The sequence below is a fragment of the Lepisma saccharinum genome, chromosome 10 (genome assembly GCF_977018435.1).
Source record: "Lepisma saccharinum chromosome 10, izLepSacc3.1, whole genome shotgun sequence".
NCBI classification, from domain to species: Eukaryota; Metazoa; Arthropoda; class Insecta; order Zygentoma; family Lepismatidae; genus Lepisma; species Lepisma saccharinum.
Window position 1 is genome coordinate 16,005,520 of NC_139238.1, and position 22,778 is coordinate 16,028,297.

Below are 22,778 nucleotides of genomic sequence, written 5' to 3' on the forward strand. Positions count from 1 at the left end.
ATTTTTTTTTGCTTGCGCGGAGACCAGAACTCACACCAAACTAGTGTACCAAAATACTTCCCACGCTTTCTTCATGTAATGATATGGTTTGGAACGTTCCTAGGATTTGCATACTCGTATTTGAACCTTCTAAGCTTGTTCCTCATGTCTATTTCCACAGACAGAGCTTTCAAGTCATGACGAAATCTGCAAAAAATTAGAGAAAGCTGTCGATCAAATGTTGTGCTCATCCACAGAATAGAACGATTTGTAGTGGATAGAGAGTTGTATCTGAGCAATTCCAGAGGTAACAGACTGGCACTTTAGAAGCAGTTTTATCTTTATTTTATTGAAAAATATAACCAAGGAAATTTGGAAGTAGCAGTCTTTCTCCGTGCATAGCAAAATTTCTTAAAATGTAGCCTATGTACTAGGTTTTATAAAAATAAATTTTAAGGTAACAGACTGACACAATTGGCAACCTATGAATTTTCATTTTCTGAATCAAAGTTATTGGAACATTTTTACAGACAAATTTTAGAGTTCAGATACATCTGTATTGAATATTCGCAATCTAAAGATATACTTCAGCTATGAAATAATGGTCAGCACATTGCTCTTCACTCATATACAATTTTATTTTTCTGGAATTTCTCATACATATATTTTTTCGGGGGGAGGGGAAGTTGATTATGTTATTTGTTTTTCCAGTGTAAACTAACTTCAATTAAAATTACGACAACACGTTGCTTGAGAATACATATGTGTGATATACATGTACATATCCATGCGTATATACATACGTATATATATACAGGGTGTTGCAAAATACCTGTTACAACGCTTGGGAGGTGATTCGACAAGTAAAAACAAGGAAAAAATGCCATGTGAAAAAATGTCGAAATCGGCACCGTTTTCGAGTGACAGGCGTGCGAAAATCGCCTCACACCATGTTTATGGCACAATAACTCAAGAAGGAAGAAAGATATCAATGTCGGAATAAAATAATACAAACAAAATCGTACCTGGCGAATATAATGGTGCATCAATTGAGGCCCAGTGTAAATTGCGCAAGGGGACTCTCAAAGAAAGTGGGGAATCCTCTGATGGAAAATACAAGAAATTTACTACTATCTTCTACATAATGTTGAGATCGGAATGTAGCCAGTAAAAAAATTGCGACGTATGTCCACATATCCAACTACTGCTGGGACACCGTCCCACACTCGGGAAATAGGAAAATAACTGCAAATCTCCTGTTGTACACGGTTCACATTGAGGTACGAAGAAGAAAAGAAACCAATTTGTTGCATGTCTCACTACTGCTGGGACACCATCCCAAATGGAAAAAAAATACGGGAAAATCATAAATAAACGTTTTCAATCCCTTAATGTTGACACACTACTTTGCAGTATGAAAAACAAAAGTTAAACAATGGCCACATGTCGTCAGTCTGTACATACTACAAGAGAGCTCCCCAAAGAAAGTGGGTAATCCTCGAAGGATATGAAAAAAGAGAATGGCGAGAAAATGCACACAATGGCATGTAACATTTCCAGGCACAGCACATCTGGAAGGGATTCCACTGAGAAGCGCACAACCTCCGCACATGCAGATCGACGGTATGAAGTACAGCAATATCCAGCATCTTCACTCGCACCTTTCACTAAAGGACACTATGCGGTGCTGATAGGGGCTCACAAACACCGGTATACTCAGAGAGGTTGTTGAAAATGTCCGCCATTGACTTCAAGACAAAGATGGCATCGGCGAAGCACTGATTGTCTGGTACGCACTGGACTTGTCTGGCATGTCACCAATTGTCCCAGCAGCGGCACTAACACGAGCAACGAGGTCCTCAGCACTTTCCACATGGGTTTCATACACGAGCCTTTTCATTTCTCCCCACACAAAGAAATCCAGTGGTGTGAGATCGGAGGAACGAGGTGGCCACGGTAAAGGTCCATCCCTGCCAAGCCAACGATCGCCGAAAATATCGTTGAGTAAGGCTCTGACTCCCCGGTCGAAATGTGCGGGGGCGCCGTCGTGTTGAAACCAGATACGTTGTCTACCTGCCAGTGGCACGTTTTCCAAAAGTTCAGCTAACACGTCATGTAGAAACACCCGATAATTCCCACCACACAAAGTACCACACAAAAATTTGTATGGGTGCAATCCCTCCTCCTGAAGAACGCGGAATACATTGCTATGGTAATTTTGTTGAGTACGAGCAATGACACGTGTGCTGGTGTCAGGACGGTCTCGTATCGCGTCCAACGCGTCCTCTTCAAATTGCACAGTGCGCACAGTGCGGGGTCTTCCACAATCCCACCTACGGGGTAGTAGAGATCCAGTTTCACGCAGTCGAGCATCAAGTCTTTGAAAGAGTGCATGTGCTGGTAACCGCCTATTGGGAAATCGTTCGTGATACGAACGCCGTGCTTCACGGCTGTTTCGGTTTGCCTCTCCATAAACGAGATGCATATCAGCAAGCTCGTGGGTAGAGTACTCCACCATTGTCCTGTTCGAGAACTGCCCAGCAACAGGGGCACTTTCCCTCCGAGTGACGGATCACAACTACCGTGATTAGCACCCACGTAATGTCACACAGGTGTCCACGCAGTTGTTGCAAACCGAGAAAGAACACGGGAATACGTACTCTACGTACAATATTCCTTGGCGCAATTCATCCATACACACACGCCAGACTAAACTCCACGCTGCGAGACGCAGAACAAGACAGGAAAAACAACGGCCGACTGCACTCTCTACGTAGTATCCACCAACACTAATACGTAACAGGTGACCTACACTCACAGCGCCTCTAGTGGGGCTTTCTGTATCAATTAGCTGAAATCAATCTGAGCGTAATTTGACGGCATAGCGTCATTTTCGAGTGAATTTCCTATTTCCCGAGTGTGGGACGGTGTCCCAGTAGTAGTGGGACATGTGGACATACGTCGTCATTTTTTACTGGCTACATTCCGATCTCAACATAATGTAGAAAATAGTAGTAAATTTCCTATATTTTCCATCAAGGGATTCCCCACTTTCTTTGAGAGTCCCCTTGCGCAATTTACACTGGGCCTCAATTGATGCACCATTGTATTCCTCAGGCACGACTTTCTTTGTATGTTTTTAATCCGACATTGATATCTTTCTTCCTTCTTGAGTTATTGTGCCATAAACATGGTGTGAGGCGATTTTCGCACGCCTGTCACTCGAAAACGGTGCCGATTTCGACATTTTTTCACATGGCATTTTTTCCTTGTTTTTACTTGTCGAATCACCTCCCAAGCGTTGTAACAGGTATTTTGCAACACCCTGTATATATATATGTATATATATACAGGGTGGTGCAAAATTCCGTTTACAGCTCTTGGGAGGTGAATCGCCAAGTAAAAACAAGGAAAAAATGCCATGTGAAAAAATGTCGAAATCGGCACCGTTTTCGAGTGACAGGCGTGCGAAAATCGCCTCACACCATGTGTAAAGTACAATAACTCAAGAAGGAAGAAAGATATCAATGTCGGAATAAAATAATACAAAGAAAGTCGTGCCTGACGAATACAATGGTGCATCAATTGAAGCCCAGTGTAAATTGCGCAAGGGGACTCTCAAAGAAAGTGGGGAATCCCATGATGGAAAATATAGGAAATTTGCTACTATTTTCTACATAATGTTGAGATCGGAATGTAGGCAGTAAAAAATGACGACGTATGTCCACATGTCCCACTACTGCTGGGACACCCTCCCACAATCGGGAAATAGGAAATTCACCCGAAAATGACGCTATGCCGTCAGATTACGCTGAGATTGATTTCAGCTAATTTATACAGGAAGCCCCACTAGAGGCGCTGGGAGTGTAGGTCACCTGTTACGTATTAGCGTTGGTGGATACTACGTAGAGAGTGTAATCGACCGTTGTTTTTCCTGTCTGTTCTGCGTGTCGCAGCGTGGAGTTTAGTCTGGCGTGTGTGTGTGGTTGAATTGCGTCAAGGAATATTGTACGTAGAGTACGTATTCCGTGTTCTTTCTCGGTTTGCAAAAACTGCGTGGACACCTGTGTGACATTACGTGGGTGCTAATCACGGTAGTTGTGATCCGTCACTCGGAGGGAAAGTGCCCCTGTTGCTGGGCAGTTCTCGAACAGGACAATGGTGGAGTACTCTACCCACGAGCTTGCTGATATGCATCTCGTTTATGGAGAGGCAAACCGAAATAGCCGTGAAGCAAGGCGTTCGTATCACGAACGTTTTCCCAATAGGCGGTTACCAGCAAATGCACTCTTTCAAAGACTTGATGCTCGACTGCGTGAAACTGGATCTCTACTACCCCGTAGGTGGGATTGTGGAAGACCCCGCACTGTGCGCACTGTGCAATTTGAAGAGGACGTATTGGACGCGATACGAGACCGACCTGGCACCAGCACACGTGCCGTTGCTCGTACGCGACAAACCCACCATAGCAATGTGTTCCGCGTTCTTCAGGAGGAGGGATTTCACCCATACAAATTGCATAAGGTGCACCACATACTGCCCACGGACTTTCCCCTACGCACGGATTTCTGCCAATGGTACGTGCAACAAACTCTTGCCATTCCGGATTTCCCAACAATAGTTTTGTGGACCGATGAGGCAATGTTCACCAGGGACGGCATGTTCAATAGCCACAATAGCCACGTCTGGGATATGGACAATCCGCATGCAATTATTGTGCGCCATCATCAACATAGGTTCGCAGTGAATGTATGGTGTGGCGTAGTAGGTGACCACTTGATAGGCCCGTACATTTTGCCCTCTACTTTGTGTGGTGGGAATTATCGGGTGTTTCTACATGACGTATTACCTGAACTTTTGGAAAACGTTCCACTGGCAGGTAGACAACGTATCTGGTTTCAACACGACTGCGTCCCCACACATTTCGACCGGGGAGCCAGGGCCTTACTCAACGATATTTTCGGCGATCGTTGGATTGGCAGGGGTGAACCTTTACCGTGGCCACCTCGTTCCCCTGACCTCACACCACAGGGTTTCTGTGTATGGGGAGAAATGAAAAGGCTCGTGTATGAAACCCTTGTGGAAAGTGCTGAAGACCTCGTTGCTCGTGTTACTGCCGCTGCTGGGACAATTGTTGACATGCCAGAGGTATTTGCGCGTATCAGACAATCAGTACTTCGCCGATGCCATCTTTGTCTTGAAGTCAATGGTGGATATTTTCAACAAAGTCTCTGAGTATACCGATGTTTGTGAGCCCCTATCAGCACCGCATAGTGTCCTTTAGTGAAAGGTGCGAGTGAAGATGCTGGAGATCGCTGTACTTCATACCATCGATCTGCATGTGCGGAGGTTGTGCGCTTCTCAGTGAAATCCCTTCCAGATGTGCTGTGCCTGGAAATGTTACATGCCATTGTGTGCGTTTTCTCGCCATTCTCCGTCTTCATTCCTTCGAGGATTACCCACTTTCTTTGTCGGTAACGCGTCTGACTACCATGCTCAAGGTCCCGGGTTCGATCCCCGGCCGGTTCAAATCCGGGAACTTTTCTAACGGTGGAAGCGGCCCCGGCGCCTACCCAGCGTCGAATAACATGGGTACCTGGGGGAAACCCTGGGGGGTAAAGGCGGTCATGGGCGTGATGCTGATCACATCACCCCCACTCACGACCGGATCAAGAAAGTGTGGGGCGTTACCCCCGCACCCCCTATACGCCTTCATGGCGTGGTGCTATGCACAGGGGAACACTTTTTTTATCTTTGGGGAGCTCTCTTGTAGTATGTACAGCCTGACGTTATGTGGCCATTGTTTAACTTTTGTTTCTCGTACTGCAAAGTAGTGTGTCAACATTAAGGGATTGAAACGTTTTTTATGATTTTCCGGTATTTTTTTCCATTTGGGATGGTGTCCCAGCAGTAGTGGGACATGCGACAACTTGGTTTCTTTTCTTGTTCGTACCGCAATAAGAACCGTGTGCAACAGGAGATTTGCAGTTATTTTCCTATTTCCCGATTGTGGGAGGGTGTCCCAGCAGTAGTGGGACATGTGGACATACGTCGTCATTTTTTACTACCTACATTCCGATCTCAACATTATGTAGAAAATAGTAGCAAATTTCCTATATTTTCCATCATGGGATTCCCCACTTTCTTTGAGAGTTCCCTTGCGCAATTTACACTGGGCCTCAATTTCTGCACCATTGTATTCGTCAGGCACGACTTTCTTTGTATTCTTCTAATCCGACATTGATATCTTTCTTCCTTCTTGAGTTATTGTACTTTACACATGGTGTGAGGCGATTTTCGCACGCCTGTCACTCGAAAACGGTGCCGATTTCGACATTTTTTCACATGGCATTTTTTCCTTGTTTTTACTTGGCGATTCACCCCCCAAGCGTTGTAAACGGAATTTTGCACCACCCTGTATATATATATATATATATATATATATATATATATACACACACACACACACACACACACACACACACACACGAGGGAGGATCAAATGAAAACCTTAAAAGTTTATTATAAATTTCAAATGTTGTGGTATTGCTATGAAAGTTGGCAATATTGTTTCTAACAGTATTCTCTTTCTTCAGTAGGTGGCAGAAGAGTCTAGTCAAACAAGCGCCAGCACGGGAGCAGTTTCAAGATGGCCGCCCCACTGTCCACATGCACCGCATTAGAACAGCGTTCGGTGATCCGGTTTTTGAATAGTGAAGGTGTGAAACCAATTGAAATTCACCGCAGGATGGCAGTAAAGTATGGTGATTCGTGTTTGTCCCTGCAGCAAGTATACGAGTGGTGTAAGAAGTTTAAAAGTGGCGTAACATTTGTGGAGGACTCCTCGACAGGGACAGGCTCACCGCGTAGTGACCGACGACAACATTGCGCTAGTGGAACAGCTTGTAAAGGCGTATTACCCTGAAAGAAATCGCAACAATATTGAATATGAGCTTTGGTTCAGCTCAACACATTGTGCATAATGTTCTGAATTTCAATAAGGTATCGGCAAGATGGGTCCCACGGCAGTTGACCGCTGAATTGAAAGATCGTCGCGTCGACGCCTGTCAAGAACTTGTGCATCGTTTCAACGCCGAGGGTGATGCATTTCTTTACAGGATTGTTACAGGCGATGAGACATGGGTTCACTATCATCAACCAGAAATCAAGAAAGCGAACAAGGAATGGCGGCATAGCTCTTCGCCGAAACCATAAAAATTCCGCACTCAACCATCAGCAGGAAAAGTCATGCTCACTCTCTTCTGGGATTCTAAGGGAATAATTTTGGAACAGTACATGGACAAAGGAGTGACAGTAACCAGTGCCTCGTATTCAAACATGCTGAAAAATGAACTTCGCCCTGCAATCAGGCGTAAACGGCGAGGACTTTTGTCCTCAGGAGTACTCCTAAAGCATGACAACGCCCGACCGCATACTGCCCGTTTGACCGTTGAGACTATCGATGACATCAAATTTGAGTGTCTCATTCATCCACCCTATTCACCAGACCTTGCCCCCAGTGACTTTCATTTGTTTGGACCACTCAAAGAAGCGATGGGCGGCAAACATTTCAATAGTGATGAAGAGGTGAAAAATGCGGTGCACGAGTGGCTACAATCTCGATCAAAAGAATTCTTCCACCGTGCTATCCATGCACTTCCGAAACGGTGGAATACTTGCATTGAACGTCAAGGGGACTACGTTGAAAAATAAGTGGTACGATTTCCTTTTCATTGTTACATTCTAGCATTTATTGCACTTTTAAGGTTTTCATTTGATCCTCCCTCGTATATATATATATATATATATATATATATATATATATATATATATATATATATATGTGTGTGTGTGTGTGTGTGTGTGTGTGTGAATTATAAACAAAATGATACACAGAAACAAGTGTTTTTCGAATAACGTCAAAATGTTTGTAAATGGATTAATTTGTTGAATTAAGTGTCAAAGAAATTATATATGAACGAGAAATATAAGTGACTTTTCCACTTACTTTACTGTTGCTAGTATTTGGTTGATTTTATTATCTAAATTCTCTGACTATTAATTTTTTTCACAATATTTCAAATGTTTCAAACAGCCTTCATCAGTTGAGTAAGGTAAGGATGATCAGTCTGATGTTGAACTGGAACAAATTCTTCATTCTTCTTTTTTTCCCGGCCTCAGACACACACAAGCAAGCTCGTATTCACACACACACACAGACATGCACAACTTAACCAAAACTAATACTTTCTTCACATTGATACTTATTAGCTAGTTACTTAAAGACAAATGAAATTGCCACTCACTGCTCAATCGCCACGACACTGGGAGGATCAAAGAAGTATTGGGTTTGGAAATCCCCTAAGACGGTGGCTGGCTGCAGGCTGAAAATTTTGCTAATAACCATAATGTCCAGCGTCGTGTCCTTCGTGGGCAGATGCTTCACTACATGAGACTCTTGAAGCTGAATCTGAAAGAGAAGAGAAACCCAATATTACGAGGATACTCAACCGATATCATCAATCATATATCGTATCATGCGGCAGCGTGAATCGAACCTAGGACCCGGGCATCATAAATAAATAAGCTAATCGCGTTATAAAAAGGGTCCCGCTGAGGTATTGAAAAAGAGCTTCTTAAAAGCTCATCGCGACAGCGACCTTCAGCGAAGTTGGAAAAACTCCGCTGACATTGCATTAGAAAATGAAATCAGGATTCAGCGTTTTCCCTCAGAATCGCCGTTGCCAAAAGAGGCGATCGAGTCAACCGTCGTAAGGGCCAATAGTTCGAATTTCACTTAAATAGGTCGCGTGAGAAAATATCTTAGTTGTTTCCCGTTTGCCATCGAAGTTAGTAGTTGTGAAAGAACTCCGTCTGAGTTGCTTTCAGTTAACGTTAATTCACTTATCGCGAGGGAGCTCATTAGTTATTGTTAATTAAGGAGGAGGAACGAACAATCGGAAAGTTGAAGAATATTGTTTAGGACATCGGTATACGCGAGTCTAGAGTTTAGGAGTCCCCAGAAGCGATCCTGCGTCCGTCTTTATTACAGAGTAGGGTCACATCACGACGAGGACCAGCGGAGAAGACATCGCCGCAGAACTTCAGATAACGAACATTCTTTATGTCTTTCCTCACCCTGCCTGTTCAGTCAAAGGTAGTGTTTTTAACTATATGTCCGTGTGTTCTTCAGAGGCGTCTCGTGAACGCATGCGGTGCACGTTGCTCATGCGTCAATTGTGGGAAAGAAGACAGCTTGCTCTGCGACGACATTCATGAGCATTTCTACATTCTAATTTCTTCATATAGGAGAAGTACTTATTTTACACGAGAGCGCTGAACTAAGCTTATATTACATTTCTTGGATCTGAAGTGACGCATGCATCAATTGTGGGAAAGGAATTATTACTTTATTTCACTTCAGATCCAAGAAATGTAATATAAGCTTATTCAGCGCTCTTGTGGAAAATAAATACTTCTCCTATATGAAGAAATTAGAATGGAGAAATGCTCATGAATGTCGTCGCAGAGCAATCTCCTTTGTCCTACAATTGACGCATGCGCAACATGCACCGCATGCGTTCACGAGACGCCTCTGGTGTTCTAATTTCACGGGGCTATGTCCCCTTGCAGTTTGAGTGTCGACGTTGCTCTTCAGAGCTACCCCCTTTCTCTTACAACGTTCCTCTCGCTTAGCAAGCGAGTGGCTAAAGGCTGTCATAGCCTATCAACGATCCCCCTAATATTTAGACTTATACGATATGAAAAGTCCATTTTTAAAAATGTGCGATTCTACTTGTTACTGTATTTTCATTTCAGTGATAAGCTTTGCATTCGTTTTAGTTGTTGTGAATACAAAATGAATAATTCGTGTACATTGTTTTCAGGACACCTCCTAAAAGTGTCCGTAAACGTGAGTGAGTGCGCCCACGTGTGTGTTGAATATCAGATTTGTCACTTTATCTACGTGAACGTGGTTATGTTTGGTAAATGGATTGCCTTTTGATACAGGGCGTGAAGACAAAATGCGATATTGTGCACAGCATTTATTTATCGCGGGATAATTTTACAGAATGTAATCCTATCAATCCGGTCATGGAGTGGTTTGTCGTGCTGACCACACGTCATCCCGTAACTGGTTCGATGATCGCCCGCCTCTGCTGCGCATGTGGGAGTGAGGCAGGCAGTCGGTACGTAGGCCTTGTACCTCAAGGCTGTTGCGCCACGAGTTATTATTTTCATTTTTTAAATACCAAAAAAATTGCATTGTCACATGTTTCCTGTTGTTGATGACTTTCCTCGATACGAACTTTCACTTCGAGTACGATTACATTTCCAAGATTTCTTTCAGAATATCTGATACAATGTGGGGTGAGCCACACCCACAAGAAATCCTCATTAGGTTTCTAACAGCTGAGAACTTACATGTGATGTTTACAATATAATTTTGTCAACGGAGTCTTTCCACCCCGTTTTAAACTTTAAGGTAAAGTCCGCGTGTTTACTTCGTTAACGTCCAAGAACTGAAGAAAGCCGCCGCCACGAACGTGGGTGGGGTTAAACAGAGGGCGAGTTGTTTTCGTCTAATCTGACTGCGGATACGCTGTGCCGTAGTGTCAATTTGTTGTTTGCAACTTCAATGTGGAAACCGTGGGAAGATACTAGTGCGGGTCCTGAAGAGTAGATGTGGCAATACTGTGCGTTGAATGTGATTGTTGCAGCTGGTGAGCGCGCTCCGTGGACTCCAAAGCCAGCCCGTCGTTAACGAAGCTAGCGCGTCGACTATAAGGGTTTTAGATAAGAGGACTTCCTCGTGTACTTTGAAGGGTGCAAAATGGCCATTCGTGCCCAAAAGTTCCAATTCGTTCATTACAAATCTGCACCACGTTATGGTAAATTTACATTCAGCTAACATTACAAAACTACTTGCGACGTTGTTTGTTGACCAATTGCATTTCAAGCATTGTTGCTTCGGGAACGTTAGGTCGATTTGGACAGAACGAAACCATGGAAACGTATGTATTTATGTGCATGTAGTGGGGTAGCATCTTGGAGGTTGACTATGCATTTTGATGTGGCAAAAAATATATAGGCTCTACCAATAAAGGTAAGTGAAATATTCTTAGCCAAAGTCTTTTTTAGTACATTGTTATATTCCTCCGTTTCATTCGTCTTGTCAGGAAGATAACTTGCCAGTTTAAGGCGGTGGAAGTAGATTCCTGGAAAACATTTCTGTTCGAGATTTCGTGATATTTCGGGGTAGTTCTGTTGGGTTGGCTAGGCTACATCCGAAACTATAAGAAAATTGAAAAATCACTTTCTTCGATGAATTAATACAGAAAAAAATTTGGTCTACTTCGTTAGAATTTGTAAAACTGCAGATAGAGGGAGAAAATTGTGTCTGTTTAGCAGTTTTGCAAACTACAATCAACTCTCTCCGTACTCTCTTCCGGAAGTAGCATCCTTCTCGAATTAACGACCTCTTTTCCAAAAACCGTGAAAAATTTGAAGGAATATAGGTTCAAAATTTGAAGGAAATCGGCAGAATATTTTGTATGTTGCGCTTGTTTTGACCGCTGAGTTGCGATTCCCTTCGCGAACGTGGTATCACATACTACGTTTCCTCAGCGAGGCTTTGGCCACCGGGAAAACACTTAGATCCTCTGCAAAATAATGGTCATGTGTCTACTGTGCGATATGGCATTAACCTCCATACTTGGTGTTGTTTGACACCAAATTGTGTGACAAGACACCAAAGGTATTAAACAATGCCAGCTCCGCATTAACACCAACAGGAGTGTTCTGTTGCCACCACTTTTGATGACAATTCAGTTGCATGTTTCATCATCTCGGAGACTTCAACATTCCTCTGCCCCTTCCTTTCCCTGGACACGCCACTACCTTGATTGATTCAATTAGATTATTTTACGTTGCTCTTCTGTCACTTTTGGATAATCACAAAGATGAGGATGAATGATGATAAATGAAATTGATGAAGTGACACTCTCAGAGAACACTCATGACCAGCTTATGATTCGATCCCGTTACTCCTGGTGTCGTAGCGGCCTGTGCTATCCACTCCAAAACTTAGGTCGGCTATGATGGCTGATGGTATGATGAAATTAAAATGGCACTCACAAACAACACCCATACCCAGACAGGGATTCGAACCCGGGACCCCAGGCGTCGTAAAGCGCTGTACTAACCACTCCACCACGGACTTCAACTTCAACTGGTGATAAGATAACATTATCACCACTTACCGCGTTACTTGTCGGCGGATCATCCCGCAGCACCAAAGGGTAGTTGGGCACGAACCCGCTGACGTCATAGAAGGGCAAGCAGGAGATGGTGTGCGACACGGTGCAACATGAAATGATGGTGGCCACCGTGTCGATGATCTGCGTCTTCTGGGTGAAGCCTGACAAGTGACCGGGAACGCTTTGGATTCCAAGACCTCCATCTTCCTGCAGTTTGATCATCTCTCGCCTCCACGCCTGTATCTCCCTGTCGTTCAGTACCTTCTCTGGGTTTTCTGGAAGAAGATTCAAAATTGCAATATAATATTATGTGTACTCGTCCTTTTCTAAACAAGAAAATGAAAAAAAGTAGTGTTACATTTTAATCGGAGAAGTAATCTTCATTGGAATTTATACACTTTTGCCATCGTTTAGGCAACTAGCAAATTCTCTGGCGATAGAACGACGACGATTTTGTCTATAAACTCAACAATGCTCTTTTCACCTCTTGAAGGTTTCTGGTGGTGTTTTCCTGCTCATGATTGTTCTTTGTGAGTGTCCCTTCATCAATTTCTTCATGTCATCACTCATGCTCATCGTCGTAATTTGCCAACAGTGGCAGAAAAGCGACGCTAATTAACAAAAATGAAATCAAATCAATACTTACAGTTGGTTAGTTGGTTTTTAAATTTGAATTTAAAACTTTGGGTGCGTCAGCACGTAAACTATTTTGCACCCGTCACTTTATACGGGGTCCATCCCCCTTACCAGAACTAAAATAACATAACTGTAATGTTGTGTCGTAACTAAAATATTAAAATATTCTGACTTTGGTTAAAAGCTGAGGTTGTAAAAAGGCACTCAGCACACACAAGGACAAGACACAGGACAACACACAAAATTATACTGGCCAGGGCCAGTCGCCAGAGCCTCGTTCGTCTGCAAAATGCAGTCCAGGGTGTACTACGTGGAAGGTCACCCCCTACACCCCACAGTTGGTATGTTTTTTCCCATGCTAAAGCAGTCCATTATCTACAATAAACGCAAAAGTAAAGAAAAAGTTCGTTTTGTGGCTGGCACTTTTCTATTAGTTAGATTTGGCCTTTGTTTACAGGGGCGAACCAGGAATGGAAGTTAGAAGTTGAGAATTTCATTCAGTAACACAAATATATTTAGTTTTGAAGTAGCAATATTAACTAATTAATGACCCATAACTTCTGATATTGGTGGTTTATAGCCATGGATATATTTTTTGCATGCCAATTTAATCCTAAAACCTGAAAAAATGCACCATAATACGATAAAAGAATGAGTTAAGTATTAATGTTAACGTGGAACACTATGAGACTAGTGATACTCGTACTCGGTTCGAATTTTGAGTGTAAAATGGGTTTTTCATTTTCTTCCATCGTCTAATTCAGAGAAGTATAGAAGAGACCATCTAGTTAACTGTTTATATTCTATAATTGCCCAAATTTATGTCTTTTGGATGCTACGCATTTCCACATTTGCATATATGTTGCATTGGTGCCGATTTCCGCCGCTATGTAACACACCACGAAGGCAAGAGCCCCCCCCTGAGTAGAGCATGTATACCTGATCATTCTATATAATCGGTTCATGATTCACCTTCAGCGTCACGATTAAACCAAGAGATAAAAGTGAAATAACCGAAGTTGAAATAGAAACTGTTCTATTACGCTGGAAAGGCAGACATTTCGGCTTCGAATCACAAAGACGTGTAAGATTAATCTAGAAAGGTAAAAGCGACGTGAAATCCAATATGTAACAACACGGTGATTCTGTGGGTGTACGTTTCTCTTTGTAATATAATGGTATCCTGGTAGCAGATGTTATTTGAACACACAGTGCACCACAGCCGTACACGTTTAGTACGCAAGAAATTTGCCGTCTGGTCACGTACAGACGGGATCAAATGAAATGTACTTACCTTTTCCTACCAACTCAGAAGCGAGTTGGAAACTCTTCATTGCTCCTGTATAGATAAGAAAGTGGGGGAGGGCAGTAGCAGACAAGGCCAGCACGCAAACTTGTTTCCAGCAAGCTTTCTGTTGGAGTCTTGGCAGTTTGTGGAAGGATTTTGTGTTCCTACCATCCCCCCCCCCCCCGCCTCTCTCTCTCTCTCTCTCTCTCTCTCTCTCTCTCTCTCTCTCTCTCTCTTTGGATTCAAAAACAGGGTGCGACGATTATGCGATGAAATACGGTAATATATAACGATAAAGCTTTATTTGAAGATTGTAATAATAAAAACAACCCGTGGCGCAACAGTCCGTGAGGACCAGGTCCTACCTACCGACTGCCGACTTCACTTCCACCTGCCGAGGTGGAAATTATGGGGTGACGTGTGGTCAGCAAGACAAGCCTTCAGTCGTTGTAGGTTTCCGTGACGGCGTCACGCTACTCATTTGTAGCTCCCCAATTTCCTCACGACGGTGGATGGCCACCGGTCCAATACACAAGACCAGGTGTCCCGGGTTTGAATCCCGGCCTGAGCATGGATGTTTCTGAGTTTCCATTCATCAGTTTCATTATATCATCACTTCCCCATCTTCGCAAATTAGCCAAAAGTGGCACAAAAAGCGAAGTGAAATTAAAGCAAATCAATCCATCAATTGTTAGGGCAGAACCATATATCACACAATACAGGTGAAATTGTTGTTGGTTGACGTGAATTTTTAATATGCCTAAACTCTTAAAATACTCTAATATCAGGTTTTCTGTTGCAATTATTATTTCAATTTTGAGGGCCTCCATGACCGAGTGCTTTGTATACTGCTCTATGAAACCGGAGACCCTATGTTCTATTGATTGATTGATTTGCTTTATTTTAATTCGCTTCTTGTGCCACTTTTGGCTAAACGCGACGATGAGGATGGTAGATGAAATGATGAAATTAATGAAGCGACACTCACAATGAGACACCGAATGAACACAATGCCAAGGCCGGTCATTAAGCAAGCTGTGCTAACCACTCTACCACGGAGGCCGGAATCCTTTTTAATGTATAGGAAAAATCGTTCTTTGACATCGAACTAAGAACAGTTAATATGCGTCACCTCGAAATTATTATATTTTAAATTTCGAACAATCAATTGAGATTTATTCTTAACCATTCTTTTGCCTACATCAAAACTTCCACACAATAAGATCAATTACACTAAGGACAACAGCGTTAGAGTCTATGCTTTAAGGAATGAGTAAGCACACGATGATGACGGAAAATAATTCACATGATTATAGTGATGCATTACATCAGCGAAACATTAATTTTCGGTCATGGTGATAAATTGAAAAAACGCAGGGACACAATAACCGATTGATTGATTTATTTTATTTCGCTTTTCTTCCACTTTTGGATAATGAAAGGTGTGTTAAGATGAGAGTTGTGAAAGGACAACTACAAACGTAGAGGGATAGGACACAGTCCAAACCCCACAGACCATTATACTGACCTTATGTCTAGACGCCAGATCCTCGTTAGTGTGCAAAATGCACTCCATGGTCACAATGACGTAACCATTCGTAGAATTGATTTGTATATTTTGTTTTTATTATTATTATTATTTTTTTTTTTATCGAAAAACGCGAGCCAAACAATTGCGCATTATGTGATATGCTCATTACTTCTCAGGAACACTCGCGGCCTTCAGCCAGTTTTATCCTTAAACAAAATTGCGGGTTAGGATGTTAACAGACACTTCCAAGACAATATCCAAAGAATACTGTCACATACGCGAAATGTAAAACATTTTTATTTCCTCGTTTCAACTACATCCCTGGAGAGTAAAAACGGCTGGAGCGTGATGCTGATCATTGACCTCCAAAATGGCCGAACTCGAGAATATGCGGCGCCCTACTGCCACATCCCCTAAATGTGCCTTCATGGCACGGTTCTATACGGACGACGAACTTTGCCTTACCTTTACTACTACTAACTACTCATGCCATGAATTTTTGTATTTTTGATCCTTCATTATGTCTCCATTGCTAACCTGGTTCATACCCAGTCACAACAGCAATTAGTCAATGCAATAAAATACGTCAAACTTAAAATGAAACAGATGTTGGCGCGCGCACACACACACGCACACACACACAAACACAAGGGGAGAGAGAGGCGGGGGGGGGTAGGAACACAAAATCCTTCCATAAACTGCCAAGACTCCAAAAGAAAGCTTGCTGGAAACAAGTTTGCGTGCTGGCCTTGTCTGCTATTGCCCTCCCCCACTTTCTTATCTATACAGGAGCAATGAAGAGTTTCCAACTCGCTTCTGAGTTGGTAGGAAAAGGGAAGTACATTTCATTTGATCCCGTCTGTACCATGAAGACCATGAAAAGGTCAGTTTTTCAGCCTATGGGTTTCACAGCGACAAGCTTGATACTTGAATCCACCATCTCAGTAGACGAGAATGCTTGCTGTTGATTCTTGCTGCGGGCAGTCAATTTCATTCAAATGTGCCCACATTCATATTCATATATACTAGTTGAAGGAACCACACATTTGCATAATACATTTTGAGGCGTTAGTAATCGGAAATCACATGTGGTAACTTCAGGGAACTGCATATCTCAACCTGACACCTTCAAGAACACTACAGATCAACATAAAGAGCAGGGTCTACATAACATGCAATTTTCCTTGACCTTGCAACCTGCAAAATTGATGGAATGGCCCTAACAATCCTGTTACGAATCTACATCTGAAAGATAATCTTGCGCATAAAATTCAGAACTTTGTAGGAAACATTGAAATTGCAATACATGCAGATAAAAATTCAAATTTATACCTTGTTCGATCGTCATTTCAAATATAAGCTACACACACACACACACACACACACACACACACACACACACACACACACACACACACACACACACACACACACACACACACACACACACACACACACACACACACACACACACATTGTCATTCTTCGATATATTCCACATGTGCCAAATTGTTATCATAAGGAGTTTTGAGTAATATCGAATTATTTCAGCTATGCCATACAACAGTCATTCGGTGAATTTGAATATTTTCTCAGGATTTCAGCTGTATGTCGTCACCTGTTTATGTGAATAACGTCACAGTGTGTTAACTGGTTACCGTCACCTGGTGATGTGCATTTCTCCACAAAGATTACGTGAATACATTTAAGTTATTTCCACTATTTGTCGTCATCGGTTGATGCGAGAAACTTCACAGAACTTCAAATACTTGTCGTCACCAGATGATGTGAATATCTTAAAAATATTTCAACGGTTTGTTGTCACCAGGTATTTCACAATATTTCAGTTGGGTGTTGTCTCTACGTGTGGTGAATATTGTAATAGGATTTCAACTGTTTACTGTTACAAGCTTACATGAATACTACACAGGATTTCAATTGTATGTGGTCACCAGGTGGTGTGAATATCATGAAAAAAATTCAACTGTATTCTGTCACCAACTGACATGAATATTTTTACACAGTTTCAACTGTTTATTGTCATCATCTTATGTATTTATGTATCTTATGAATGTCTTAAATTATTTGGTGTCCCCAGTTTATCTGAATATCTTCACAATATTTCAACTATAAGTTATCACCACGGAAGGAGGTGATGTTTATCTTCACAGCATGTTTGTCGTCACCAGCTGAACTGAATATCTTCACAGAATGTCAACTCTTTGTCGTCGCCAACTTATGTATTTGCTGCCACCAGCTTGTCCGAATACATTCACAAGATTTCAACTTTATCAGCACGTAGTGTGAATATATTCAAAGGATTTCAACTGTTTGTTGTCACCAGTCGAAGTTAATATCTTCAGAGAGAATCAACTGTTGGTCGCCACCAGCTGAAGTAACTATCTTGAAATAAAATCAACTATTTGCTGTCACCGGCTTATTTGGGTACCTTCATTGGATTTGAACTGTTTTTCGTCATCAGCTGACGTGAATATGTTCAAAGAAAATAAACCTTTTGCTATCACCAGCTTATATGAATACGTCACAGCATTTGAACTGTTTATCGTCATCAGCTGACGTGAATATTTTCACATAATTTTAACTCTTTGTCGTTGCCAGCTTGTGTGTTTGGCATCACCAGCGTATCCGAATACCTTCACAAGATTTCAACTATATCAGCACGTAGTGTGAATATCTTCAAAGAGAATCAACTGTATACCGTCACCAACTTACATGAATATTCTCACTGGATATAACCTGTCTGACGTCACTAGCTGAAGTGAATATCTTCAAAGATAATCAACTATATGCCGTCACCAACTTTCATGAATATCTTCACTGGATATCAACTGTCTGTCGTTACCAGCTGAAGTGAATATCTTCAAAGATAATCAACTGTATGCCGTCACCAACTTACATGAATATCTTCACTGGATATCAACTGTCTGTCGTCACTAGCTGAAGTGAATATCTTCAAAGAAAATCAACTGCATGCCGTCACCAACTTTCATGAATATCTTCACTGGATATAAACTGTCTGTCGTCACCAGCTGAAGTGAATATCTTCAAAGAAAACGAACTGTTTGTTGTCACCAGCTTATTTGGATATCTTCACAGGATTTGAACTGTTTGTCGTCTTCAGTTGAAGTGAATATCTTCAAAGAAATTCAACTGTTTGCTGTCACCAGATTATGTGAATGCCTTCCTCAACTCGATTTCAACTGTTGGTCGTTATTAATTGACGTGAATATCTTCGAAGAATTTGAACAATCAGGATTTCAATTGTTTGTCGTCACCAACTTGTGGGAATATCTTCACATTATTTTAAGTGTTTGCCACTGGCTTGTGTGAATATATTCACAGGATTTAAACTGTTTGTCTTCACCAAATGAACACAATGTCTTCAAAGAATTTTAACTGTTTACTGTCACCAGATTGTGTGAATGCCTTCGTACGATTTCAACTGTTGGTCGTCACTAGCTGACGTGAATATTTTGAAAGAATTTCAACAATCAGGATTTCAACTATTTAACGTCGCAGGCTTGATTTCACCTGTTTATTGCCACCATCTTATGTGATAATTTTCACACAATTTCAACTGTTGGTGATCACGAAGAAATCCTATTGGTGTAGGACTTTACATAAAAAATGAAAACACATCAACTTACCGTTAGTGTAGTAGGCTGAAATCACCTTGGAGACGTAACCATGTATAATTCGGAAGAAATCCACAGCGTCATCACGGTATGGATAATAGGGCAAGACCTCCGGGTCCAGTACGCCCCTGCTCTCCAGTTCTAGTGGAATACTTCCGTCTACATTCATCAACCAGCGCTTAAACCTGTAATAAGGAAACAGCACCACTGAGAAAAATGCAGTGTTGAATTATGGTTTACATAAAAAAAAAGTTACTATAATTGAAAATAGTAAAGACGTAATCTCCTATAAGTTCTCGGCACCGAACAAACCCAGACACCTAGTTACCATAATACTTACATTATTCTACCGTTAACAATCTGCCTGCTAATTTACAAAACGGAGCACTACCTTTTTTTTTGTAATTTAAAGTTGAGGCGTTCCGCATACCGTCCCTCCAGTCGAGAAGAAGCCATTTTGACTCGGATTCGAATTGGACACAGCCGTCTCAGCCATTGTCATTTGCTGCAAAGGCTGGGCCCTCAGTAGAATTGAAAATGGTTGAGTCCTAATTCTATTGTTCTCCCCTCCCCTATTGTTGTAAACAATTGCACGTGTTCAAAAAACTTGTAAACAAGTTTGACATGTAGTGAATAGAAGTGTAGGGTGAATTATTAATGTTCTTTTGTTATTAACAAAAAGAACGAGAGGGGAAAAGTACATGAAAAGGATTTTTTTGTATATTTATATAAAAGGAAAGAAGGTTTCTATCGTATAAGAAGTGGAGGGTGAATAAATAATGTTCTTTTCTTATTAACAAAAGAACGAGAGGAGATAAATAAATGAAAATAATCTTTTCATGTACTTTTCCCCTCTCGTTCTTTTTGTTAATAACAAAAGAACATTAATAATTCACCATACACTTCTATTCACTACATGTCAAACATGTCAAACTTGTTTACAAGTTTTGTGAACACGTGCAATTGTTTACAACAATAGGGAAGGGGAGAACAATGGAATTAGGACTTTTGGGGAAAATTTGGGGAAAGTATGGAAGAGAACAGCCGGGAAAATCAAAAACTATTCTACAAAGTTTTAAAGACCTTGAGAAAAGATAAAGAAAGCCCATTAAAATACATAAAAGGAAAAGATGGTAAACTAAGAACAAAACCAGAAGAAATCATGCAAAGATGGAAGGAATACTTCGAAGAATTGCTGAAGGATGAAACACAAACTAACAGGACGGAGGTTCAAACAGGAAACGAAAGAACAGAAGATATAGAAATGGAGGATGAAGAAGAGGAAATAAATGATATCAAAGTAGAAGAATTAAAAGCAGCATTAAAGAAAATGAAGTTAGGTAAGGCTAGTGGACATGATGGTTTAACACCAGAAATGCTTAAATACATGGGAAATGCTGGAGAGCAACTGCTTTTGAACCTACTGAATGTTATATGGGAAAAGAAAACTGTACCGAAGGAATGGGAGATATCAGTAATAATCCCAATCTTCAAGAAAGGGGATAATAGAGAATGTAGAAACCATCGGGGAATCTCATTGCTCAGTGTGCCAGGGAAGATATATTCAAGAATCCTGGAGAATAGACTCAGAAAATATGTCGAAGAGCAATTGGAAGAAAGTCAAGCAGGCTTTAGACCAGCAAGAAGTGTACAAGACCATATTTTCACCCTCAAACAAATAACAGACAAGACAATAGAATACAATAAAAAGGCACATGTATGTTTTGTAGATCTACAAAAGGCTTTTGATAGAGTTCCTTGGAATGAGATATGGAAATCCTTAGAGAAGAAAGGAGTGGATAAAAACCTAATAAAAGCAATCCAAAGTTGGTACAAAGGATGCAGATGTTACGTGAGGACGAGAAACCACCAGTCAGAGGAATTTGAAATAACAACAGGAGTTAAACAGGGAGATATACTATCACCATATCTATTTATAATACTATTAGATGAAGTAATAAAGGAATGCCATATAAAAATGAAACAATTTCAGGTAGGATACTGGAATATGAAATCAATTAAACTAACAGAGCTCATATACGCTGATGATATTATACTAATAGCTAATACACAGGCTAGTTTACAATATAATCTAAATATTCTTAATGAAGAATTAAAGAAGAAGAATATGGAAATAAATACGGAGAAAACTAAAACAATGATAATCAGCAGAGAAAAGACAAACCATAAGATAAAACTGAATAACGAACCTTTAGAACAAGTGACAAATTTCAAGTATCTTGGAGTAATTATAAACAGTCAAGGAAAAGAAGAGGAAGAAATAAGAGATAGAATCATGAAGACAGGAAAGCTATATCAAATGATAAACCGAGGATTTATAGGCAAAAAAGAAATATCTACCCAAACAAAATTCACTGTATACAAAACAATTTATATACCAACACTTACATATAGCAGTGAAAATTGGACATTGACTGGAAAACACCTGCAAAGTGTACAAACAATGGAAATGAGGTACCTTCGAAGAATAAGTGGGAAAACCAGGAAAGATCGGATAAGGAATCAAACCATTCGGCAATCTTTAAATGCTCAGCCACTACAAGAAACAGTTGAACGTAATCAACTTAGATGGTTCGGCCATTTGAGCAGAATGAGTGAGACGAGACTGCCAAAGCAGATATGGGAAGCACGTCCACAAGGAACAAGACCAAAAGGAAGACCAAGAAAGACATGGAATATGAGTGTCAAAGAGATTTTGGAGAAACGAAGCATAAGATGGAAAGAGGCACAGGAAAAGGCGATGGACAGAAACGTCTGGAGAACTCTCTGTAACCCCTCGACACCGGCAGGTAGAAGAGGACGTGACTAACTAAGTAAGTAAGTACTTCGCTTTTCTACCACTTCTGGCTAATCTCGAAGATGTGGATGAAGGTGACGACATTGTGGAAAAGACACTTGCAAACATGCATGGACAGAACAGAATCACAATCGAAGTAAAACAAACCAACTCACTGAAATCCATCCCTTCAACTGTTTTGCAAGTACTGTACTTACATCTTTGTTACCAGCTCCTTCATGCCATCTACGCCAAGCGATGTGCACTTGTTCATCCAACTTGCCGCGTGCATGTGTCTATGAAGGCCTTGGCTGAAAGAATAGAGGATAAGCAAGTCAGCCTTGGTCTCGAAGTAAAATCTCAGTGTCGCTATTCACATTTATTGAAACAGACTAAAAATCTAAGTTTCTGTTGTTTAAACAACAAATTTTACTGGGGTTCGAGTTCTGGCATTATCATAGCTGTTCTTTGTGAGCGTACTTACAACAACATCAGCAAATCATCCCTAATCCTCTTCGTCGCGATTAGTAAAAATCTGACGAAAAGCGACCCTAAATAACAATAAATACAAATAGGACTAATGGCTTTAGACGCCTTGCAAACTAACCACCGTTGCCCTATATTCCAATGT

General features: G+C 41.2%; 1 protein-coding gene across 1 annotated transcript in view; it reads right to left on the reverse strand.

Moving 5' to 3' along the window:
- Positions 1–22,778, reverse strand: part of LOC145994229 (polyunsaturated fatty acid 5-lipoxygenase-like) — a 40,998-nt gene continuing 18,220 nt past the window's right edge. Inside the window, exons 10-14 of the mRNA XM_083130326.1 lie at positions 22,366–22,458; positions 19,363–19,535; positions 12,243–12,514; positions 8,286–8,449; positions 1–186 (exon numbers count right to left, since the gene is read on the reverse strand). Of these exons, the coding sequence (XP_082986452.1) occupies positions 72–186; positions 8,286–8,449; positions 12,243–12,514; positions 19,363–19,535; positions 22,366–22,458 (817 nt within the window). The 3' untranslated portion in view covers positions 1–71. The remainder of the gene's footprint in view (positions 187–8,285; positions 8,450–12,242; positions 12,515–19,362; positions 19,536–22,365; positions 22,459–22,778) is intronic.